Source organism: Amphiura filiformis, chromosome 5 (assembly GCF_039555335.1).
Source record: "Amphiura filiformis chromosome 5, Afil_fr2py, whole genome shotgun sequence".
Classification (NCBI taxonomy): domain Eukaryota; kingdom Metazoa; phylum Echinodermata; class Ophiuroidea; order Amphilepidida; family Amphiuridae; genus Amphiura; species Amphiura filiformis.
This window is the reverse complement of record NC_092632.1, coordinates 27,499,375-27,527,260: the sequence shown is the minus strand read 5'-3', so window position 1 is coordinate 27,527,260 and position 27,886 is coordinate 27,499,375. Positions and strand designations below refer to the sequence as shown.

The following is a 27,886-nucleotide window of genomic DNA, read 5'->3' as shown; positions in this document are numbered from 1 at the left end:
GTACAATGTAAGTTGAATATGCTTGAGTATACAAATTAATGAAACTGATACTTGAGATCCTGATGATTCTCAATTCTGTTTCCAGTCTATGCCACCTGCTCACAAGTATTATACCTCCCACACTACACCTGTATGTACTTGAAACACCCACAAAACCAGTTCCTAACAATGTTTGAAATAACATTTTAACATCAACTAAAATGCTGGATTATTCTTTTATCCAGGCAAAAAAAATCATTATATAGTGATCAATTCGAGCATATAGAAAAAAATTTTGTATTCTTTCTTTTTTAATTATTATTTCTGTAGATCATATTCACTTTAATATTTCATTTTATTTATTCTCATACTGTAGCTCAGATCATCAGATGACTATGTGTGGATGTGGGTGGTGGGTGCGTGGGGGTGTGTGTTGGAGGAGAGGGTAATCACCTCTTGTGTGGGAGTGTGTAATAAAATTATTAAAACTGGGAGTAGATAACATAGTTCAGTTTACTTCTTACTACAATGGTTTTAAATTGGTGAACACTCATTGCTTCTTGTCCAATGTAATAAACTACACGTAGGTTGCCTGTACTGGGTAAAGGACCTTATTACATATTGATTTTTAATCTAGCAAGCTTGTCGAATTCCACAGCTATGTAAATCTCCAATAACCTACATGTAAACCCTGCCAATATAGAAAGCATCAAATTTCAACAGGGATCAAATTTTCACAAATTCTGAGCAATTTAGTGGATGCAATTTTTAACAACTGAAGAAGATTTTGATATTCTTCAAGAAAATAAATTGTCTTGGCGCCAAAAAATTATACTGCAAAATATTTGTTAAAACATAAGGTGATGAAAAAATTAAAATAAATCTGTTCTACGGATAGACAGCCCTTTTAAGTTGGCTGGTTTGGTTTTTTTTGTAAATGAAAATAAAAATCACCCAAATCTGTAAATATTTTGCAATTTTTTAAATACAAAAATTGTTCATAAAAATCTGACATTTTCTGAATTTGGGTCGACATTCATTTGTAGAGGGATTTTTATCCCAATTTGTTAAAATCTGGGTTGGTCAGGCCCGTAAAACAGAGCTTTTTTTCATCGCCAAACAGCCACCACTGTGACCAATATTGATGACATCATTGATGCCTTTGTTTTTTGACGCAATGACGTGGTTAGATCATGCATCATAATACAGGAGACTAAACTGAGATGACCAAGACTAGATATTGATTTGGGTTCCAATTTTAATTGGAAATCCGTTAACTCTACTGACAAGGCCAACCACTCTCTCTATAACAAATGGCCTAGCTGCAATCAAATGATACTAGCAAGAGATACACGATGCTGGTTAACAGCAAACCTACATACAAAACATGTTGTCCACAATTTCATTGATCACAGTTGAGGAGAGTGCAATATCACACAGACCTGCCAGCTATTTATTTTTATTTTACATTTTATTTATTAAATATTTAGACTTGGTAAATTTGTGCATTATCAAACAGAACATATATGAAATGAATTCATCATGATTTTAAGTGTATTGCCCTGTGAGAGTGTGATTTGTTCCAAATACAAATTAAAACATTTATTTTTTTACTATTGCATGCATTTAATGGTGTTCAGGGCCAAATTTTACATTGGCATATATTTCAATAAAGTAAAAAAACATTTTTTTTACTTTAGCCTGTTCTTGAAGTCAACTAACCAAACCTAATCAAATATTTTTGCTACGGTATACACATACGTGATACTGTTACAGTTTACTAGAAAAGCCTCATCTATTTCACATTATTTTTACATAATTGACTGCAAAATGCTTTTTAGGCCCTTCGCACTTGATTATTAGTTTCCTGTTAAAGATTTTGAAAAAGGGACGAGGTGACTTTTAATTATTAATTATTAATTATCTTTTATTTTCTTTATTTCGTTTGAACTATTACACGGAACTATTGACTCGTTTTGACTAGAGCGGACATTTAATTATTTCACAACAATATTTGATTTTATAAATAAGTGAAGGTGGAGATGTACTCTTTGTTTGTTCATAATTATTGTTGATATTATTAAAGTTAGAAAATGGCAAGTAGAAGGAGTTGAAAGTTATTTTAAAGGGGAAAATTAGAAATAAAAATAAAATAATTAATTATTTTGAGATTTTCAATTTTGGACGCGGGTGGTAAACAGGAAACTAATAATCAAGTGCGAAGGGCCAATATCAGAGGTAACTGGATGACAAGTTATGCAATATTATACTGGTCAGTCTTTCCACACATTGCAGAAAGTTCTTCACTACATGATGAATGCAAATTAAACTCTGTTGCATGATGCTATCTGCAAGTGATGCACTGCAGCTTTGAATTGGACTAAAAAAATGATCTCGTCTTATATGCGGAGGCACATGTGGTAGCCAGACAAAGTACTAGCCTTCAGCCAAATTGAATAACCTATACAGCTATACCGCATGCAACATACATCTATCTGCACATACATGCACTTGAAGTTGAAATATTCATAAGAGTGAGCACCGGTTCTCTTGAAGTTGTAGGTGGATTTAATACAAAATTCAACAGGTGGATTATGAACCTGCACACTAAATGGGAAAACAACATTTACTTTTACCACATTTGCATACTGATAGTGATGTATTTTTTATTATAATTGTTCACACATCAAAATGACTTGATAAATGTTTGTTTGATTTGATTGTTATTGTTTTTAGAGTATTATGTGATGTGATCAAGCTAAATGAGTTGTTAGTTACTCATATTGATTTTGAGAAATATTCAATTATAGCAATAGATTCAATTTCTTTTGCCATGTTTTCATTTTGATTGTTCTCAGCACTGAAATGACCATATCTCTGGAACCATAAGTTTAATTCCAATTGTGATGGATTTTCAGCAAAAATAAAGCTCAGCAAATGACACATGAAATGAACTGAAGGTTCCAAATCACTCCCATACAAAGCACACTTTTGTCATTACACATATACAATGTACCTTTAAGGTCTCATGGAAGAAACCTTTCCTGTCCTGTGTTTCAACCTAACATTATTGCATTACAATTTGTGACATGCCATGTCAAAAGGAGACACTTTTGGGCAGGTTATCAATTTGAGGTTTTTACATAAATATAGAGATATTTTGCTCCACAGCCCATTTTCCCCAATGAAATAGGACATTCCTAAGCGAAGATATTGAGTTTGTGAGTTATGGTATTAACTTATATTATTGACAATGTTGAGAGTAGGAATTACCTTGAAAAATGTCTCAAAAAATACATGATGCCAGTTATATTCCGGTCTGAAACTATCAGACAATATTTTAAACATTAAAAACATCACAAATTTGTAACAAACCCAAATTGTGAAAAATCACCCTGGCTATTTCTTCATAAATTTATTATCCTGCCCAAAAGTGTCTCCTTTTGACATGGCATGTCACATTTACAAATTAATTATCGCAGTACATGTACCACTTCTAAACACACCTTTACCAGGGGATGCCAAGCAGTCTTGTCCTAAACCAATCCTAACCCTATAGCAGAGCCTATCTTAAACACAACCTAACCAAAAGGCATTCTGCAACACATTTGTTTCAGACGGACATTTTATTTTTTTATTTATTGAAGAATACCATACCAAGGACATACATACATTTAAAAAAATGGAACTTTGTATTTTATAGCTAAATTCAATGGAGATGAAGAATGAGCTGAAAAGTGCAATAGATATAACCTCATTTTAGGCTATTTTAGACCATTTCAAGCACTTTTAATGGTTCATAAAAAAAGTATACAATTGTATCATGATTTGAGCTATTGTTGTTGAAACACTCTGACCAAGCTGACAGGGGTCAAAATAAGTACTTTTGCCCAAACCTTGATTTGGACTCAATCATGTGGCTAACTGTCACTCTTTTCAAGATCTACTTCTATGATCCATTAAATTTAAATTTACTCTGAACTAACTATATGTGCATGCATGATAATTGATAATGAGTTAGAAGGTATAACATCCCCCTCAGTTTGCATACAAACAGGGTAATTACATTTTTATATCACCTTCTTTTTGCATAAAAAACAGGGTTATTTTATTTTTATATAAATTGGATCATGTGATATAATATTTTTAGACAAGTCCTTAATATTTGATTGAGGGTGGAAATCCATGTCATTTTATATTTTGTAAGCAATTATTTCAGACCATTTCAAACTATGTTTCCAATCGAACCACCCTGACCTCCTCCTATCTAGTCTTTATTCTAGATTACACAGTTTATTTTAGCCTTTTTTTCTCTATCTGGATCACGAGATGCCCTTGCACCACGTTCATGTTCACACATCGAGCCTGCCACCATTCACTGTGTATACATGCAACTAGGACCTTTGAGCTGATCAGGAGACGGGTCCCAATAGAGTATGTTTTATTACGTACAGGAAAAGCCCAGGGGAAAATAAAATTGTGATCAATAATCAGGTATGAGCAGAACTACCAAGAGACAAGTTTACACTGCCTGGCATTAATCTATGAATGGTGTTTTATTCTTTTCAACGCTACCTATAATAAACACGAGCTAGAAGACTTGCATATTCCCCAACACCTGCATAATAAAGGTGGTTGTGTGTCACATCATAGATCCTGGATTTTTTATTCATTTTTTTATATTTCTTTCCAAAATCTATGGTGTCATCAAGTCATCATGCTGTGGCTTCCATTCATCAACACACAGATTTCATGCACCATTGATTCTACAAAAAATGCTGTTGACAAAATATGCAATTATATCACTGATGGCACAATACATCTCAGCTATGCCAATGGGCAAGTTTTGTTTTTAACCAGACCCTATCTCAACTTGATTTTCTGGGGACTGTACTGGACCTGGGTGAGCAGAAATCAAGATGAAAACATCAGGGCAAATCAGTGTCAAAATGGTTCATTTTTGTGGCCTAAATTGCAAACTCATGAAGCACATACTTTGTTGCAGCTAACCAACAATGTAAGGTTTTGTGCATATTTTATCTTTTCATCTGTAAAATGCTATGCCACAGTGAACACTCAAGGAAAGTGGACGTCCACAGTTACTAGACAGTGTTTCTAGATCTAAACCAGCAGGCCTACAAGAATGCATTATAGCTGTTTACCTCAGTTGCTGGTGTAGGATGAGTCCACACTTGCGACATTGGACAGTAAATTTAACCACATCCACAAGGCAAATAAAATCAATTATGAATGTCCACTGTTGAATAATAAAAACTCAATCAGGGGATGATTTCACGTATTGGGGTGCTTAAACGTAATTGGATGGGCACTACATTATATGTGTGGGTGCAGGGTCCAAAGTTTGTTTTGTGAGAGGCTGAGGGCATCCAATTTTGCAGGAACACCAAGGCAATGGACTGCAGGGAGCACCCGAGGCAAATTACCTTAGGTAACTTATTTTGGTCCCACTCAATGCGGGTGCTGGGGAAAATGCCGGCAAACAAGGACACACACACACAATTTTCACATTTGAACCATGGACCTCTCTGCAAATTACAATGGGGAACAGTCCTCGGTTCAAGGAGGTCTGTAACTGTCTGCAAATGCATGTATAACATATCTGCAGTTGCTGCAAATGCATATAACATCTGCAGTTGCCAGGTAAAATTTTATATTTATACACAAAAAAAAAATGGTACACAATATCCCCAGTATGTCGATTAACTTAACATTCAGACGTCCACATTTGCATAGTCCTAAACAGCATCTATGTTTGGATGCGATTATATGTGGGGGTGTAACTGTGTACATGTGTACCCCATATATATGAAAAAAGTATGTAGGACTGGACATTTGACTCATACTTATTCACAAAATGCTTCATAACTAATCTCTCACTCACTCACCGCATAGCAGTGCGTAGTAATAAATTGCATTAATACCCAATGCAAATTTATACAAAGTGATGTATCAATTAATTAATCATCATGCTTTTCAATTAAGCACCATGGTAAATTGAATGCATGCATCCATTGACTCATACCTGCTGCTCACACTAAACGCTGACCAGATAACGTTTGTCCTGCTGACCTTCAAGCGTCTAATGTACCAGTACATGTACAATATGTCAGAACTGAAGCCAATACGTAAACTCATTCTTTATTTTTTTAAACCAGGTCACAAAATAAAATTCCAGCTCTGATCGATCATCTAATACACATGAATGTATTGCAAATGTACCGGTATTAAGAAGACTGAAACTTACCAATTTTTTAAAATCAAAATAGTCTCAAATATTTTTGAACAAATACTTAGCATATAATTTTAACACACAAATTAAAATATACCTTCCTAAAAATCTTTTGAATCTGATTAATAACTCTTCCCCCTACATCTATAATACTTAATAGCGTAAGGTTTATTGCAATTATAGCACACAGAAATTGTCATGTTGAACAAACAAATTTAACATTCAAATCTCAACAATAATGACCTTTTCAAAGGAGGGTAGAGGAGGAACCATGGACCTCTCTGCAAATTACAATGGGGAACAGTCCTCGGTTCAAGGAGGTCTGTAACTGTCTGCAAATGCATGTATAACATATCTGCAGTTGCTGCAAATGCATATAACATCTGCAGTTGCCAGGTAAAATTTTATATTTATACACATACAAAAAATGGTACACAATATCCCCAGTATGTCGATTAACTTAACATTCAGACGTCCACATTTGCATAGTCCTAAACAGCATCTATGTTTGGATGCGATTATATGTGGGGGTGTAACTGTGTACATGTGTACCCCATATATATGAAAAAAGTATGTAGGACTGGACATTTGACTCATACTTATTCACAAAATGCTTCATAACTAATCTCTCACTCACTCACCGCATAGCAGTGCGTAGTAATAAATTGCATTAATACCCAATGCAAATTTATACAAAGTGATGTATCAATTAATTAATCATCATGCTTTTCAATTAAGCACCATGGTAAATTGAATGCATGCATCCATTGACTCATACCTGCTGCTCACACTAAACGCTGACCAGATAACGTTTGTCCTGCTGACCTTCAAGCGTCTAATGTACCAGTACATGTACAATATGTCAGAACTGAAGCCAATACGTAAACTCATTCTTTATTTTTTTAAACCAGGTCACAAAATAAAATTCCAGCTCTGATCGATCATCTAATACACATGAATGTATTGCAAATGTACCGGTATTAAGAAGACTGAAACTGACCAATTTTTTAAAATCAAAATAGTCTCAAATATTTTTGAACAAATACTTAGCATATAATTTTAACACACAAATTAAAATATACCTTCCTAAAAATCTTTTGAATCTGATTAATAACTCTTCCCCCTACATCTATAATACTTAATAGCGTAAGGTTTATTGCAATTATAGCACACAGAAATTGTCATGTTGAACAAACAAATTTAACATTCAAATCTCAACAATAATGACCTTTTCAAAGGAGGGTAGAGGAGGAACTGCAGGGCAATTCTACCAAATAGAATTTCTTGACCCACATAAATGAAAGGACGATGCAATTCTGTATTCTAATTAATGCATTCACAGCTCTTATATTTTATATTTTACATTTTTGTTTCTTGGTGCTTGATTTCATTTTAAAAGTTTTCTTGTCAGCTACATCAGTGAGAACACTTGACAGTTAATTTTGTTTATTTGGGTGAATTTGGAAATTGGGCCTCAAAAAGTAATTCTTCCTTTGACACTTGGCTATTACTGATCAGTTCTTTTGAGCAGGCGAACAATGAAGAGGGCTTCTAAGCTGTGGAAAACAAAACTGTGTCAGTGAGAATAATACAGGAAAAGTGACTAACTACATTTTAATCATCATCACATTAATTAGGGAATAAACAATAGGAAATTTTGTTTTTTTACCGTGTAATAGATGATAGGCAGGTCCAATATTTTGAGTAGTGGATAACGACGCATACAAAAATTCATGTCGTTTATTCTCTTTCTTAGTCAGATAAATATTATTTGTAAACTATCTTATTGAGATCAAATAAAGTTACCATCATGAAAACTCCCCTTATTCTTCACCTTTTGTACATCTTCTGTTTCAAGCATGTGCGAGTATTACTGTAAGAGTGGAAATTTTCGCACAAATTAATTTTTCACACTTGGCCAATTTTGAACTATTTCCCTTGTTTTTAAATTTGTGATTCTAAGTTTCCTTACATTGACCTATACACAAAAGGAATATATTAGTGCGTTGTTATTTTCACGGTAGCAGCTCGGAACCGTGAAAAGCGTAAAAATAAATGCAGCGCGAAAATTTCCACTTTTACAGTACGCGTAGAATGCGCTACATACTCTCACCTCTACAAGCATATTACGCATTACCAATACTTGTGATGATGTAGGGTCATCTAGGGCCTAATAGATGACACCCGAAATCATGTGATTGTCTTTAATCAGATATAAGAACTAGACCGCTCCCACTGAATAAGAGCGTAATATGCACATCTGGTTTGAAGATATGCTTTAATATTGCTTCATTAGATTTCCTAATGTCTTTAATATCCTTCAGCGATTTACTCAATGATCTGTAGTACTTAGTGTATGTGTTCAATGACCTGCATGTTTATATAAATAATAAAAGTATACACGTATGTAGACAGCATTTCATTGCAGTTGCCCTAAATTGTTCCTTACATGTACATTCCAGTTACATTACATGTAAATTAAAGGAAGTCTCCAGCAATCACAACATTATTTTTAATGCCTTATATTAATGTTAGAACGTTAGTTATCAAGCACGAATCACATGGTTTTTGTTTTACCATTATTTACCATAAACAATAGCGGTTCGCGAACCACACGATCCCCCTGGCTGGATGGTCAGTAAAATGTAACCAATTAGTACCCATACCTAATCCACCCACCCACCAAGTTGAACTACAACCCCCCTCCCACCCACCCTGGACTAACTTTGAACATCTCCCACACAAACTAAATAAAATTGGCTCTAAATCTAGACTGTACCCTGACTGTACCTACCAAGTTTCATGTCCATCTGACAGTTTTACTAATTTGACCTCATATGACCCCTGATGACCTTCCAAGAATTTGGCTCTAAATGTTGACTGTACCCACCAAGTGTCATGCCCATCCGACAGTTTTTACTAATTAGACCTTAGATGACCCCTGGTGACCCTGAAATTAGCCTTTTAAAAATTTACTAGTTTGACCTCATATGACCCCTGATGACCTTCCAAGAATTTGGCTCTAAATGTTGACTGTACCCACCAAGTTTCATGCCCATACGATAGTAAATTTGACCTCAGCTGCCCCTGGATGACCTCAGGTGACCTTCCTTGACCCACTAACCAATACAAACTTGTTCTGTCTCGAGTCAAGATGCACCCACTCACCAAGTTTGAGGAACGTGCGACCCCTAGTCTTCGAGAAAATAGGCCCAAAGCAAAACCTAACCAAAATGGAACATACATATTATACACATTTAAATACATACAGAAGGAATACAATACGGTACACTCTAAAAAGAGCTGCTTCTTTGTTCTTTTGGGCTTCTTTCTTTCCCATACTTCTTCATGTATTAATTTTAAAAGTAGGCCTACTGTACCTAATTACTTACAATTACTCACTACTAAATTTACCATATTTACTCAATTTTTTGTGGGGTCACATATAGGTTAAAATCAGTGGTCCAAATTCAGACCCACAAAAATTTGTAAGGGCCCTCAAACATTTAAGATGAAGGGTCCAAATGGCCCTCAGAAATTCTGGCTTATTTTGAGGCCTGATGATGATGATATAGCAAAACGTCATTAGGTCATGTGACGTTTGTGATCGCCAATTTTTAGCGCACAGGAATTGTAGTATTGGTGGAAAGGAACCTAATTAAATGGGGCACCATTTTACATTCACGTTTCGTGGGAATAAAAACTTGCAGAATTTTGAACTTTTACGGAAGCTTGACCATATCTGAATAAGTTTGTGAAACCCGGAAGAAATCACGAACATGGAAATGAATAGGGATGCTGAATAACAGAAGGAGCCTACTTCATGCAACTTATTTTTACTCCAGTCCATATATCATGTATATTATGTAACAAAAAATTGGCAATCAAAGTGACAAAAATTCCTGAAAAATGTTGCGCGTGTGAAAACCCCTTTGCTTCATCAAAAGGCAAATTTCATGCGAGAAATTTCGCGAATATGCACCAAATCGCGCAGAATGCAAGTTAGTACAAACCTAAACAGTATCACGCATGTAGACTGCAACAAATATCATCAAAATGTATATTTTTAACATTATATTAATTGCAGTGCACCATAAAACCGGAGAATATTTCCTACCTCATTCCATCCAGTACCATTAGCTAAATTTGATATGGTCAGCAGTTTTTGAAACATGTCAGTAAACAACAACAACAACAACAACAACAACAACAACAACAACAACAACAACAACAACAACAACAACAACAACAACAACAACAACAGCAACAACATACATGTGGAATTTCAGTTTTCCTATGATTATACTACACTTCGCTAAATTTGAGTGAGGAGGAATGAAAAATTTGGAAGAGTAGGTTTAGTACAAGCTACAACCATATACTCTCCACTGTCTATGCTACAACATATACAAAAATAGGCGGTTCTCGAACCACGCGATCCCCCTGGCTGGGCGGTCAATAAACATGTACCTCAGATGACCCCTGGTGACCTCGCAATGACCTTCCAAAAATTTGGCTCTAAATGTAGACTGTACCCACCAAGTTTCATGCCCATCCGACAGTTTTTACTAATTTGACCTCAGATGACCCCTGGTGACCTCGAAATAACCTTCCAAAAATTTGGCTTTAAAATTTGGCTTTAAATGTTGACTGTACCCACCAAGTTTCATGCCCATACAACAGTTTTTACTAGTTGACCTCAGATGACCCCTGGATGACCTCAGTGACGATGAGTGACCTTGACCCACTAACCAATACAAACCGGTTCTGTCTCGGGTCAAGATGCACCCACCCACCAAGTTTGAGGAACGTGCGACCCCTAGTCTCCGAGAAAATAGGCGGAAGGCAAAACCTAACCAAAATGGAACATGGTCATTTTCACAGTAAAGGGTGTAACTTTTGATTTTTTGGGTCAAAATTTCAAACCACTTAAATATGTTTCTGTTTACTGAAATCATGCATAGAAGCAACTTAAATTCCAGTAAAATAATGTTTCAATGCTTAAACCTTTTGATTTCTAATAAAAAATTTGACATTTCCATAACATTTTGGTTAAAATCTAAGAAAAAATTTATTTTACATAACCTCAGAAAATTATGACATGAAAGCTGGAATTCATGTGAAATCCCATTCCAAAGTAAGTCAACAGATATAAGTTAAATTTTACACCATGTTTTGCTATGTTTGTAATTGCAGTTTTGAAATTTGTTAACATCAAGTGTCATTTACAATGGAAATTTCCAAACCTTAAACATATTTTTTAAGTTTTAATTGGGTTCCTAAAATAATTTGAATGTCTAACTTCCTGTACAAATACTACTTGATGAAAGGAACCTCCCAGCCAAGTTTCACAGAAATTGGAGTTATTTTTAGAATTGGCAATTCAAGCGATTTGTGTTTGGAGGCTTCAGTTAACAACACAGGTGATCATAAAAGTAAAATATTTGGCTAACCACTACAAGTTGACATAAAAAAATAGGTAAAAAATATCACAATTACCAATTTTCATGCTTTGCTTCTAAGTATTGAATTTCAGTTGTGACAAAAAGTAAATTATCACAGCAAGTCATTTTTTTTTTTCGGAGGCTTCATGTTAACAATTGTTAAACATAGCAGAAGTAGTTTTTTTGAAAACAACAGTGTTGGGATCATCTAAGCTGTTATTTTCTTGTGTATATTGAATCAATGATTCTATGGGGCAGATATTTTTTTTTTTTTTTTTTTTTTTTTTTTTTAATTTTTTTTTTTTCTTTTTTTTTTTCCAGTGTACATTTTACAATCATAGTTTACTCAGATAAATACAGAAATTTTGATTTCTATACACCAGGTATTTTTTAAATATTAAACAATACATAAACAGTACCAGTACATAAACAGTACCAGCACACACACACTCTCACATACATATTTATATAGCATTTGATTTGTCTAGCTTTTACAATAAGAAAATGTTTAGTTGAAAAGTCCCTTCCAAACCTGCCATTTATTTTGATAAACTCGGTATTTTGAATCTTTTAAAAGAATGAATCTTTCCAATTTATGATAATATTCTATTTCCTTCTGAAGAGGGATAAAAGAAAGGGTCGAATTTTGGCATCTTTTTCTGTATATATAAAACTTAGTTAGAATGAGAATTAAATTGATAGCACTATTTAGTTTTCCTAAATCTGTCCCGAAAAGAATATGATTTCGGTTGAATGTGATAGGTATACCGAGTTTTTGTAAACACCAGGTTTCGAGCTGAGACCAAATGGGTTTAACCTTTTTACAATCTGATAAAAGATGAATTATCGTTTCGGGTTCCTTGTTGCAAAAAGTACATATATTATCATTTCTTTTGCCAATTATAAACATAAATGTATTTGTGGTAAGAATTCCATTTAAAATTCTGTACTGAAACCACCGTAATTTTGTATCCATTGTACATTTAAATGGCAACAAAGAATATACCTTCCATTCATCATCTGAAAAGCTACTATTTAATTTTACTTCCCATTTTCGTTTTGCTCTTGGTATCTTTGAGGACATAAGTTGTTTACAGATTGATCTGCAACCTTTTTATCTTTTAAAATAAAACTGAAATGAAATGGGATAAACGGCTTAGGAATTGCAATAAATGTAGCGTTTTCCTGAAATAGATGCTTGAAATTACTCTTAATTGATGGACCATGATGCACCTATGGGGCAGATATTGTAGATTTATCACATGTTAATTTTTTCACCCATTTGTTAAGTATGGTGTTTTTTGCATGTGAAGCCTCCGAAACAGGCTTTTTTGGGTAGCAGTATATTTTTCAAACATTAACCATAATGTCAAAATTTTTTTTAATTTATGACATTCTGCACATATCAAGTAATAATTACAATGCAGATATCAGTATGAAACACAACAATTTAGATATGCATAGATGATAATTAATCTTATTGTTGTTTCGGAGACTTCATTTGTTTCGGAGGCTTCAATTGTTAACGGAAAGTTTGTATTGGGTCCCATTTTCAAACGGTGATATATATCTCCACGATTTAAAAACATGTGACTTGAGGATCTACTTTGCTACATTTTGATAAATAGATTGGATGAGCTCTTTTATTTATATTTGCACAAGCTTGCTGAACAGTTTGTTTCGGAGGCTTCAAAAAGTTAACGGAAAAACGGCTCTTTGAAGTCAAGATTTTATAAAAATTTTAAAAGCTTGCAAATCGACTAATTTTTGTTACCCATTTCAAGTTAAGATAACAACTGTTATGAATCAAGAAGAAGTGAAGAAATAACCAAGAATTATGAACCAAAGCTACACCCACAAAGTTTGTTAACAATTGTTAACGGAAAATGAAGCCTCGAAGCGACAAATATCGAAGTCCGATTCTCAAAAATACAGGGCTGTTCACAATCAAATCTAATGTGGCAGTGTTTACTGAACATATGACTGTACTTTCAGGATAAGAAAAATTATCCATGAACTAACTGAAGAAAACACAGGGTTTTACAAAAATGTTACTGTTTTTATAGTTTTTCAAAATGGCAATATTAAGTACATTTAAGCCTGCTAAAACTGAACATAGTAACTCCCAAAGCTGATTATGCTACCCAAGGTAGCTGCTAACTAGATGACTTATGTGGCCAAAAATCATGGAATTCTGTGGCTTTATTAGAACACTACGGATTAAAATGTTAAAAATCCAAAGTTACACCCTTTACCGTGAAAATGACCACAGACGTATAACATGTACATACACACAAACCCCTACATTTTGTACACACCCCTACATACATACAGAAGGAATACACTATCGCAATATCCCCCTCATGGCTAAAGCCAGGGGGACTAACAATGTTTGTAAGAGCTCAGACAGATGTACTTCACTATTAAACGTGAAAGCCTTAGAACCAGGCCAATGTGGCTCCTGGTTCACAAAGATTTTATGCAAACTTGGGGCCACTTCAAATCCCCAAGGAGCCAGTCCAATTCAAACTTATCATTTGTTAGTTTAACTTTAATATTGTACCAAAAGTGGCACATGCCATACTTTTTTGCATAACACGTATGTAGCATCAAACTGTTAAAATAAATTAACACTTATCCAAGGGGAAGTTTAGTTCCAAATCCATGGGCAATGTTGGAATCTTGTATGGAAGTCAACAGTCAGCCAGACCACTTTGTTATGGAAGTCAACAGTCAGCCAGACCACTTTTCTGCCAAAAATTGTCTCCTGGTTCAGACTAGATGGTTGACAGAAACCAGGGGACTGGCTTACAGAATGGCACTCTCTTGGTCTGATTGACACATGTGTCCCTGCTAACGAGCAACATATATGCAGTAGAGCTTTGTGTTCCCTTTGAGTGCTGCTCTGCGCCGACCAACATTTTGACTGTGAGACGATTGATTAACCGATCAGAACCCCACTCCCATGTTTACATTGTGTTATGTATGTTCTATTTATGTAAACAAGTGTCCTTCTCTTCCAGCAAGTAATACTACATGAATAGTAAATTCCTGTAAATTTTTGACAAGAGCGTACTTCCGCGATGTTGACAAGGCGGAACTAATAACAACACGTTCAGTGACTCTACAACAGCAGATCGCGTCAGCAGCCAATCAGAGACATTAAAGCGAGTTTACCACAGTGAATACAAGGCATACGTACGTATACGTAGTAAAGGATGTTCTTGTCAAAAGTTTACAGCAACTTACTACAGAACAGTGCTCTCTTGCACTGATTGACACATGTCATGTGTGCCGTTTATCGAGTAAAAACTGGGTCACATCAGAATCATTATGTATGTCAGAGATAAGCTAAGCATAGGGAAAATGCGCTATTTTTGAGAGTAAAATGCATGTGCGCATTTTTTACCAAAATGCATGAATTTTCTCCCAAAAAAGTTCAAATATATATACAATATTAAAAAAATGTTAAAGTTTTTCCTCTATATTTTCTTGCAAATTTTTGCTACAGCCTATTTTCTATACCGTACTTTTTCTAACATGGATTGTGTTGCATATCATTATGGATTCTTTGATTTTAGTGAAAACTTCAGGTTTTTGGAAAATGAGTACTTGAAAAATGTTTATTTTGGGCAAATCTTAAAATTCACAGTCAGACCTACATGTAAAATGCATGATTGTACCCAAAATGCGCAATTTTCATCATTTTTTGCGCATCACGCATTTTCCATGTCCTTAGGATATAAGCGATCCATTTGGCGATCGCTGAATAGAACAACATGATCCACCATTGGCAAATTTGGCAACGTTCAATGTAATATTTTGATGCATAATTTTGTACAAAGCAAACGTCAGATTATGTTACATACTTAGAAGAATTTAGAAATTTAGAATCACTTTTTATTCATCCGGTAAGATTTTTCAAAAATCCAAGTTAAAGTGTGTAAACTGATTTGAAAAGTTGCTGAATTTACTTTCTTATGTGTACACCATTGTACAACACCATAATTATTTGCTGACATTACACATGTTCATGCGTAAAGAGTTTCAGGGCCCTACATGTACATGTAGCGCATGTGCAGAAGGTGACCGCTTCACATTCTAAATTCATCTGCATCACAAATTCACGATCACAACTTTCAGACAAAGTGACAGTCAAGTTAACATAAGGATTACCAGGGCAGTTCAGTTGGGGATATTAAATGCACCTGTCACTTGTATGATGCTCTATATGACCCCCGGGAATGGTGCATCATTTATCCAATGCAAAAAGATGCACATTCCCAATATTTACAAACTAAGGTGCCATTTATTTTTATCCCACAATGATTGGTGGATCGCTAGATATTGCAGTTTGAAAATATTTAAACCCCAGTTCTGCCGCATGCCGATAGTACTCAAACATATTTTTTGAGGGGATGATGGGATTTTTTTAAGGAGAAGATGAAACTTAATTTCAACTAGTGATTAATGAGCATTTATTTTATTTATAATATTATGGACGGCCGAGTTTTGAAATGTTGCTTTTGTAAAGCTAGTGAAATCCCTGATGACGGACATTTGACGCACACCCAGGTAGAGTAATTGACATTGACACACCTAAACAGTGTTCGAAATAAGCACTTATCCTCTTGTCCTCTTGTCCAAAAATCACTGGGGACAACCATATTGCTTATTGAGCTATGTACTTATCCCCTGGACAACCACTATATTTTACCTCCAAAAGTATGACACATTTTGGGGACAACCAAAATGTATTGAGGACAAGCAGAATTTATGCTTTAGTTATCCTCGGGATAACCTCCATATTTTCCTTATTTCGGACACTGCACCTAAATATCTCTATGTTGTGACTGATACCTTGCGTCAACAATGATAAATGACCCACCCATGATGCACCTTTCCCGGGGTCTTATAGTGCATCATACAAGTGACAGGTGAATTTAATATCCCCGAATGAACTCCCCTGGTAATCCTTGCAACAATGTTAGCTTACATTACAAAATACATGTAACATTGACTGTCACTTTGTCTGAAGTATCCCGGGAAAGTATTACTGAGCACTACGCTACACAGACGGAGGATGTAGTCATGTAGATTGCAGTGCATGATGTATGATATCAACTCTCTCTCACGTCTTCATATTCAAATGGCCAACAGATAAATGATGGACTATCAATCAATATACATTTTGTAGCATCATTGACATTGGCATTGCCATTGTATTGCAGACTGAGTTGGACCTCAGAAATGTGAATTATGCATACAATGTAGCCTGCGATTATATATAGTTTTAAAGTAAGTATCCAAATGCTAAGGCATGGGGAATTCTTAGTCAGTTGGAGTGGTCTAGTTTGTAGGGTCACCGTTGCTCCACATAATCTGATTGGACAATCGCATGATTTCGGGTGCCTATCAGGCTGTAGACGACCCCACGTCATAATAAGTGTTGATAACGTGTAACACGCTTGTAGAGGTGCGCGTATGTATCGTGTTGTTTGCGTAGACTAGTACAGTCTGTCCACTCTGAAGTACAAAGTAACAACGCGCGTGTATACAGCGCGTAAATAGTGCGCAGTGCTGCGTTTCTGCTGCAGGTATGTGTGCCTTCAAAGTCGGCACAATGTGTGCGTCTGCGTCGGTACTTTGTACTTCAGAGAAGACTGACTGTATTAGTCTAGATTATTGGTTTTCCCTATAGCCGTGTACTCGCTGCGTAGTCCCTAGCGTCCTAGTGAGTAGATTTTCTTGCAATATTTGGCCTATTTACCTTCAAATTTGATCCTTACATGTACTTTGATTCCAGAACAATATCCAGCGTAGTAAAAAAAAATTTTTGGCGTTTCTGATCGTCACGATGAAGCATTTTTCAGGACAAAAATGGTTGCTCAGTTCTTCGTCTCGTTTGTTTTTGTCGTAGGCAGGTGGTAGGTTAGTATCGACGCAATTGGCTGTGCAGAGATTGATGCTGATCAATGATGTGTTTTCACGTAACTTAATCAACCAGTCCTACAACTGCTTACGCACGGTCATCGGGTTGTGCTTGTTCCGCCATGTTTATTGTTTCGAGATCGGGGCCTTGGGATTTAGGCTATTTTATTGGAACCAAAACAACAGCGGGAATCGTGTGTTAAATCGACATAGAAAAGAAGGAGGGATCAGCAAAATTTACTGTCAGCCCTCTGGTCAAAACTTTAGTCACGCCAGCAGTGAAATTTGTCATTTTCATTCGTGATCATTTTTGTTGGATCTTGCGGGAGAGAAGCGGCTTCTTAAATCATCTTTATTCGCCAAATTCCAAATGATATTATGTTTCAAGAATTTGGTAAGAATCCTAGTTAAGTTTCTGATTCTTATATGAGTACAGTTTTATATGCATCGTCCAAATTTCAAAGAAATTTGTTAAAATGAAAGAGCGGCGCAAAGTCTTAAGCGTGTAAATCATTTTCACACACAAAATGGGAAAAACGAGTCTCAGTGGACGAACGGCGTCCATGAGACTCAGCGAGTCTAGACTGTATGGAATATGCGCACACGCTAGCAGTACATGCAACAGAATGTATTTAACATGCTAGCAGTACATGCAACAGAATGTATTTGTGAAGTTGTAAGTTTTGTTCATTTTGGGGAGTTTTTATGAGGGTAACTTAGTTTTTGCTTTAAAATATAGTTTACAGTTATTAAAATAATAAACTGACTAAGAATTGCGCCGGCATCCACTACTCAAAATATTGGACCTGCCTGTCGTCTATCACACGGTAGAGAGGATCTAGTACGGTAATTAAACAAAAATACCTATCATTTATCTAGAGAACAAAAGATTGGATTTTGTCTTTTGCCTGTCCAATATGCATTGATGATTGGCTGGTCGACATTTTGAGTAGTGGATGCCGGTGCAGCCGGTATCCACTATCTATGATAAAAATGTTGGCCAGCCCACTGCCCATCCATTATGACAAAATATTGGATAGACAACATTTTTTAAGACAAAATCCTATTTATTCTCATTCTTATTCAGTAATTCAGTAATGGTGCTTTTTTCCAGAAAAAGCCAAGCTACTTTTGTATTACTATTAAATGTAAACTACATCCGGACCCTGTCACTGTTGTTTCCAAGCCGCCGAATTGCGTTCTTAAATTCGCGCACATGTCATTTGCATGTATTACACAAACACATTATCGTGCCATCATTGAGGATCTACAAGCATACCGTTGTTGCATGTCGGCGCGCTCACTGTCTTATATCACTATCCACTATATCGTGTTAAATGTATACGTGAAAACCAATGTGTACTATTCTTGACAAGACAAACCAACATCAACTGAATAGAATCTCGATATAGCTTAGACTCGCTGAGTCTCATGGACGCCGTTCATGCTAATAATCTTACTTGGTGGTGACGTGCAGTTAAACCCAGGCCCGACCAAGTTCCCTTGTGGCATTTGTGATCGTCCGTAGCCAAGAGTCACAGAGGTTTGGAGTGCGATGAATGTGGCTTTTGGGTACACATCAGGTGTGGTGATGTTACAGCAAAGCAGTATGAGAAATTTCTGAAACAAGATCATTTTACATGGATATGCCCCCATTGTGCTCTCCCAAACTTCAGTGACAGCTTCTTCGATGAAAGTAATCTTGCTGATAAAAACCCTTATGACTCTATATCAGAACTTGATTCAAGCTCAGAATGTTTTCCAAACTCGAGTAATAGTATACCATTAAGTACCAGCAGCCCAAAATCCAAAGATCATCAAAATAAGGATGGAAGTGAATCATGCAGTTATGCAGGACCAACTGGTACAAAGCAGAAATCAAAATCTAAGTCAAAATCCAAAGTCAAGAAAAAGGAACTGAAAATTATGACAATTAATTGCCAGGGCCTGAAAGGGAAGAAACGCCAAAGTTTCTTAGCTACCATCATTGACACTGAAAAACCAGATATCATCTTGGGTCAAGAGTCAAAATTAGACAGCTCTTACACAGACTCAGAGGTGTTTCCGGAAGGGTATCTAGTGAAAAGAAAAGATCGCAATGCAAATGGCGGTGGCGTGTTTATTGCATACCGGGACAATATGGTGGTTAATGAAGTGAAAGGCATAGGGAAAGACTCTGAGTTGGTGGTGCTCAAGATCGAGGTGTGGAAATGCAACCCGATTTATACAGCCTCCTTCTACAGAACACCAATTCGTGATCATGCTCCCCTTGTGGCACTTCAGGGTGATCTGGAAAAACTGTTTCACCATGGAAAGATTCCAAAACTAATATTATGTGGTGACTTCAATCTACCATCTATACATTGGCAAAACCACAGTATCAGTGAAAACCCACAGTATGGTCGGCTTGTAAATGAATCTATGCTGGATTTGGTGGATAGCTTGCACCTTGAACAGAAAGTCCACAAACCAACCAGGAAAGGAAACATCCTTGACCTAATTTTCACCAATGTGCCTGACAGTGTCCAGGGTGTAAATGTTGTGCCTGGCATGAGCGACCACGAGGCAGTGACTGCTAACTGTGAAACAAATGTCCAAACAAATAAGAAAAAGCCTAGAACTGTTCACATCTACAAAAAAAGCAAACTTGAAGGGAATTGAGGAAGATCTGCAGGATTTTTCAGACAATTTTCACTCTTCCACTGAGAAAAAGACCTGCTCTGATAATTGGGAGTGCTTCAAGGAGGCTTTGCAAGATGCTATGAACAAACATATACCTACAAAACGCCTCTCGGAAGATGGAACTTGCCTTGGATGAATAATAACATCAAGCATCTCATGAAGAAAAGACGCGCGGAGATATGACGATGGAAAAAGTTTGGCGACAGAAATGACCTTGCTGATTATAAGAACTTAAAACAGGAAGTTGAGACTGCCTTGAAACATGCCCATGATGAATATATTGAAGGTGTCTTTGAAGAAGATACAGGTAATCCAGCCAAGAAATTATGGAGTTACGTGAAGTCCTTGAAAATTGACAAAATTGGAATTCCACCTCTGCTGTACAAAAACAGATTAGTGAGCCAACCTAAACAAAAGGCTGAGGCCCTATCTGAACAGTACCGTTCAGTTTTTACTTCTGAAAGCACATCCCATCTGCCAAGTAAGGGACCTAGTAAGCATGCTACTATGCCAGACATTGAAATTACAACTAATGGGATTGAAAAACTGCTTACTGCGCTAAATCCAAAGAAGGCGGTAGGACCAGATCAGGTGTCTACGTGGATGCTAAAGACATTTGCTTCTACGTTGGCCCCCATACTTAAGGAAATATTCACCCAGTCCTTAAGAACAGGTGATGTCCCAGCAGACTGGAAGTTAGCAAATATCTCTGCCATCTTCAAGAAAGGGGAGCGAAATGATCCTGCCAACTACCATCCGGTGTCGCTCACCAGTGTGACCTGTAAGTTGATGGAGCATGTTCTTGCTAGCAGCATCAGAGGGTATTTAGATGACAACAACATTCTGAGTACCTCGCAACACGGGTTCAGGAAGAAACACAGCTGTGAGGCTCAACTGCTTGGAACAGTAGAAGACCTTACACGAAGCCTGGACAACCGTGAGCAAATGGATTGCCTTATATTAGACTTTTCTAAGGCATTCGATGCTGTACCACACCAAAGATTGCTCTATAAACTTAACTGGTATGGCATTCGTGGTCAAACCCATACATGGATTAGGAACTGGTTAACATCAAGAAAACAAACTGTAGTGATTGAGGGAGAGAAATCAGAGGAAGTCGATGTCATCTCAGGTGTGCCACAGGGCACAGTTCTTGGCCCCTTGCTGTTTATTTTATTTGTAAATGACATCGGAGAAGAAACATCTTCTACCATCAGATTATTCGCTGATGACGCCTCATATATAGGCACATTTCATCCAAAGCCGATACAGATGCTCTTCAGAATGATTTAAATAAACTTGTTGACTGGTCCACCAAATGGCAAATGCGATTCAACCCTGCCAAATGCTCCCTTCTTCGTGTTGCTAAAATAAGAAAGATCATCAACTCAAGCTACACGATGTTGGGTACTGAGCTGAAATCAACAGACCACCATCCTTATCTTGGAGTGGAGTTGGCATCAAGTATGGACTGGAAGCATCACATTCAAAATGTATCCGGCAAAGCGCAGAGAACTCTAAACTTCCTGCAGAGAAATCTGTACAAGTGCCCTCAGAAGGTCCGGACACAAGCATACACTTCTTTAATTCGCCCGACCCTCGAGTACGCTGCTACAATCTGGGACCCATACCATCAACGGATATCAACAGCTTAGAAAGAGTCCAGAGAAAGGCCGTCCGGTTCATCACAGGGAATTACCGCAGAAGATCAAGTGTCACTGCTTTGAGAGCCGACTTGGGTTTTCCAACACTACAGCAACGAAGGTTGGCATCAAGACTGACTCTGTTTTACAAGATCCATAACCAGGAAGTCTCTGTCCAAATACCATCTCACTACATACCACAAGACACACCCTCCATCAAAACCAGAAGGACGCATGAGGAGCAGTATAAGATCATCAGAGCAAGAACAGAAGTATACAAGAACAGCTACTTACCAGCAACCATACCAGTATGGAACAAACTTCCTGCTTCTATAGTGACTTCAACATCAAGCCAAACGTTCAAAACCAAGATCCAGCAGCTGGTTTCCAGTGATCAATCTGAGCTGTACATGGGCTCAGTTGTTCCAGCAGCTGCGTCACTCAACTAGTCCTGCACCAAGTCTTCACTGTATATATTTTTGCACCCTTCGTCGTGAGTTTTGTGATTTATATCATCGTCATCGGTGGTGGGAGTGATTTTGTGATTTTGTCTGTTCTGCACCGGATGTGAAGTTGCACCGCTGGGCGTGATACCATGTATGGTCTACCCAGAATTTACGTAGAAGTAGAAGTATGTCCATCAGACTCGTATTTCCCATTTTGGATGTCAATGGGAAATACACACTTAACGATTTGCGCCAAGTTAGAAACTTGAAAAAATCTTTATCAATGTATATAAAAGTGGTACCAACCTTATTGTGCTTGCTAATTTAAGACTCGGTTGAAACAAAATTAAGGATCGAATGCATTTTAGTGTCAAAAAGGCAAAATTATCGTCAAAGTTCTGCGAAATCGGCACCCTTATGAAGGGTTCAGAATTGAATCGAACGAAAATATCCGATCTTTGCGATCAAAACCACAAAATTACAACTTTAAACATACTATTGGCAAAAGACATTATTACCAAACAATATAGAATAGAAAATTTGACATCATTTTCTCAAAATATTGAAGAAATTTGCTCACTAGACTAGTAGACATCGAAAAAGTACGCAATCCAATTCCCGTTCAAACGCGTGAGAAACTGAAAGTGCATAATCCCGACTAATATAGCTCTAAATTAATGATAATGAATCACAACCCTACTTCCGTGTTTAACCTGTGTATACGCTAAAATGGTAAAACAAAGCGTCATTCTCTCTGCTCTACAAGCAAGTGTAATTTAAATCAAAATAGCTGCATGACCATGATTACAGTCGGAGTCGTACACGCCTACTTTACCGTGTTTTCAATAGTGTTTTTGCTGCTGTCAAATGTACGAGTACACTTACCGTAAAAGGGATTCCCTCGACATACCCGACAGCAAAACAGCTATCTCCTGGGTTCAATGCACCCGTAAGAACTTGGTGACGATTCATATTTACTGTGTAGGTCTATTACTAAGCATTTCTGCTAAAAACATGGATTTCTACACTGGCACCACTTGCCGATATTCCATCACGTAGCGGCCATGTTTTTCTGCTATCGTAAATTGACCGATCCCATGATGCAAAGTGAGCGATCTTTCAACAGCCTCATAGCAAGAGACTACGTTCAGTACCTTGACTTGTCTGTATTGAATAGACAGTTGGATGAGATATCAATTCATCACCAATCGTCATCACTCATCACCCACCACAAACAAGGAAACCACCTGTAATTTGTTCGATAGGTCTGGTGTCATCTAGAGCGGTTACCGCACCATAGCTGAACCATGGGGCTTCGGCAGTATTGTGGTATGCCACACACCGACACCGCCTGGCTAATAATTATTTAGTGGAGCAGGGACACTAAAATGAATACACGGGATCGATACACGTGAATTGCTATGCACGATTTTGATATCAGACGAAAATCTTCGAATACTGGGTTAGAAATTGATGAATTTCTCCCGCAAATGAATTTTTCTCAAGAAACCAGATGTGGTCTTATACACTCGAAAATACGTGTTGAACAGATATGATAGTCGCTAGAATGCGCTTTGAAAATTGGCCGTGCGCTTTGAACTCAAAATCTGCCCATTTTATATTGCGTTGGTCCTGTAAATAGTGTAATACCCTGTATGGACTACAGCGTGTAGTACAGCTGCACTCACTGTAGGCAGTATAAAAGTCGATGACCATTGACTTCAATGGGGTATATTTAATACAAGCTTATTCACGCACAACCAAGATCAATTACCCAGCTATTGTGAGTAGCCTTAGTTATGTCCCTCGGCTAATTATTAATTCTAAAGAGCTTTAAAGGTTTGAACCAAATGGCTAATCGTGGCTGTGGATTTAACCTACCATGGCGATTCCTGCCATGAAGATATAGGGTCGATGACACTGTGTGCCACTGTCACCAGGGGGTCATACTTTCTTGGGACTTCGCATGGACCCAAAATAAGGAATTTTGGCCAGCAGAGCCTAAAGCCTCCAGCATACTTTCCTGCCGCTTGCCGCTGCGGCAAGCGGCAGGGCGTTTCAACCAATGACAAGCTTTGATAATACGCGTGCGCCACGCCGCTCAGCGGCAGGGTAGTATGAAACCCGGGTATGAAACCAGCATTAGGCCGGGGCCTTAGGGGCTGTGCAATAATTATGAGCCCCCACCCGGGGGTACGGCTCGCCAAAATCGCTTGCCCCCCCTCTCGGCCCGCCAAAATCGCTTGCCCCCTCTCTCTCGGCTCGCCAAAAATTCTTCCCCCCCCCCTTGAACATACCAAATTTTTTGGATCCCAAATTGCAAACCTTAAATGTCTAGATGTATGTTGCGAGTGCAGCGAGCAGGAAAATTTGCATATTTAAGCGTTTCCGTACTGTTTTCCTAAGCCTTTTTAGAGCGTTTTATTAATAAAAATTCCCTTTAAAAGGGAAGGCCAGCGTCAATGCAGAAGAGGTCTTGTAAATAGTTTGGGTCACCGTGAAAGGCATTTTTAGGATCACGCTTACATCCATGTTACATGACAGTTCACCAAACCATCAATGGTGAGAACATGCACACTGAAACAGCAAAACACATTAACTCCTATAACTCCTGTCAACTCTTTAATTCATTACTCCAAATTGTTCTGTATTTTTGTCTTTACTGCTTTTTACCCATGCTTATTATAAAAATCAAGAAATACACTGCAGTTGTTAGTTAATTCGCTATGTTAACTCAACTTACATGCACATTTTATTTTAAAATAATTTTATATTATTTCGCAATGTATAGTTTACTATAAAGTAGATAGTGGCAAGCACATGATAAAGGACTGATCATTCACTACAATCTTCACTTTTAAACTGTATTTTTGAATGTGTTGATTGTTAGTCCGAAACTCCTGCAAAGCTATGGACATGGCATCTTACCTACTCCATTCTGTAGTCTGCATTGTGTGTTTTCTCAGTCTTCAATCATTTTGTTGATGTAATTTTATGAATCAAATAAAAAAAAGATAGAAATTGGCCTCACTTTAGTTATGTGTCATTTTACAGTATTTATCATTTATAAAGTAAGACAATAATTTATTTATTTTCTATAAGTGCATGTCAAAATATGGGATATATTGTTCAATATTATAGCTAGCCCCTAAAAACTTTATTTTCAATCGGATTTTTCCCGTTGAAAAGACAAAACTGATGTTAAAGATAGCAATAATATCATCAATAACATTTTGAGTCAATTTTATCCATAAAACGATACAGGATAGGATAGATAATTACTTTGACTTCAATGTGGTCCATATAATGAAGATTTTGATTCCACAACATTATTAGATCTGTTATCAACATATCAATTATGCACTCACAGGCAACCAAACATCATGCTATCAGTAGTCCACTGATATGACCTCGTGATCATTCCCCCGCTTTGACCATGTCATTTTTTTTTGATATGCTGATTGCTGAACAAGTTTATGTTTATATGTGTAGGCCTAACCTATGATAACTTTTTAAGTCATAATTAATTCAAACATAACTTTGGCAATACTCAATCGTTTTCGTTCGTTGAAACGGCAAAACATACATTCTTTTCCTTGCAAATCGAATTAGCAGACATCAAAAACATTTCCACCACGAGAAGTAAAAAAAAAATTTCATACCAATAGAAGAAGGCTATAATCTTAGCTAATCTTTAGTGTACACAAACCCCATCTCAGAATTATGTACCAGCGCCCTATGCGCTGGCGAAAAGGCGCCCCATGAATTCGTGCCAAAAATTGCTTGCCCCCCTCTCAGCTTGCCAAAATTGCTTGCCCCCCCTTTCGGCTCGCCAAAAATTTCTTGCCCCCCAAATTTTACCTCCCCAGGGCTCATAATTATTGCACAGCCCCTTATAAACCCCTGGTGGAGATTTTTGATTTTTGATTTATTTAATATATACCGTCATCCTCCCGGGCAAAATTGCATGAGTCACGGGACTAAGTCATACATGTTACTCATTCGCAATTTTGATTTTCTGAGTAATAAACCCAAATTAATGTTGCAGCCGCATTGAACTTGTGGAATAGGCCTAGGCCTAGGCCTACATCTCTTTTTTTTTTATCATCTCAAGGCTGTCAGGTTGCCATCTTTATTACAACAATACAAGTACATACTATACTTCATTGTATTAAGACCAAGCTGTGACCAAGGTGATCAATGTATTGGTTTATTACTCAACAGTGTCAAAATCGCTGAGTAACATGTAAAAATGAGTCTAAAATCATGGACTGTAGAAATAAATGACTTAGGCAATTTTGTTATGAGGCTGACGGTACTCGGCCGGGCTTTTCGAGATATGAACTTATTGACCGGTGAGTGTCACCCCGGGTGGAGAATTTATTATATTCTTTACATTTTCTCTCATTGCAAGTTCACATCACTTGGGGGTCATACCTTTGTGGCATTTCGAGATAGGCCTATGTCCATTTCAGGCCAAAAGGTTAGTCAGTAATGGTCCAGCACTAAATATCTGAAAATAAATTTCTTCCTGCACTGATAATGAAAGAACTAAGAAAAGAACAAACAAAAATGAAAGTCAAGAAAGTCAAATTCGGATGTCTTCTGAGCCCGCTTCTGAGTCTCTGAGTAGCTCTGTCGGGCTGATGAGTAGGCCTACTAAAATGGGCATATTTTATTATCATCAGTGACGCTTTTATCAGCAAAAATGAGCCACCTTTTGTTGTTCTTTTCAACTTACTTTTTGGCAATTCATGCCAACTGCCCCACCCCCTGTTTTTTTTTCAAGGCAGATTGACGCTGTTGAATTAGGGGTGGTGCAATAATTATGTGTACCCCCGGGTGGTGAATTCTCAAAATGGTCTGCCAAAAATCGCTCCCCCCCCCCCCTTTGGCCGTGCCAAAAAATCTTTGCCCCCCCCTTTCGACGTGCAAAAACCTTTGCCCCCCCTTTCGACATGCAAAAAATCTTTGCCCCCCCTTTACACATGCAAGATTTTGGGGAACCCGAATTTAAAACCTTATATTGTACTATCATATAATGCGAGCAGGAAATTTTGCATATTTGAACGTGTTCCTAACATTTTCCTACGCCTTTTTAGGGCGTAATATAGAAACGGTACCCAAAATATCTGTGCCAAAAATTGCTTGCCCCCCTTTCGACCTGCCAAAAATCGCTTGACCCCCTTTTGACCTGCCAACAAATGCTTGCCCCCCCTTTTGGCCTGCCAAAAAACCTTTGCCCCCTTCTATAATTCACCACCCCGGGGTACACATAATTATTGCACCACCCCTTATACTATACTATCAGATATGAGTCAGTCAGCTACCCGGTGCATGATGGCGTGCTATCTACTGAAGATAGCATTATTGACTGCAGGCATGCTGCATGGGCTGTATCAAGCCAACCCAAAATGATGAGCCAAAGGATGGATAGTTGGATACTCAAGAAACTAACACCCTCAGAAAAAATATTCTAATATCTGTCCTATGGCGCCCTCTACGGTTCTG

General features: G+C 37.3%; 1 protein-coding gene across 1 annotated transcript in view; it reads right to left on the bottom strand.

Annotated features, from left to right (window-relative positions):
* Positions 1-23,443, bottom strand: part of LOC140152902 (dmX-like protein 2) — a 192,556-nt gene extending 169,113 nt beyond the window's left edge. Inside the window, 1 exon segment of the mRNA XM_072175438.1 lies at positions 23,261-23,443. Within this exon segment, the coding sequence (XP_072031539.1) occupies positions 23,261-23,347 (87 nt within the window). The 5' untranslated portion in view covers positions 23,348-23,443.
* Between the last annotated feature and the right edge of the window lie 4,443 nt (positions 23,444-27,886).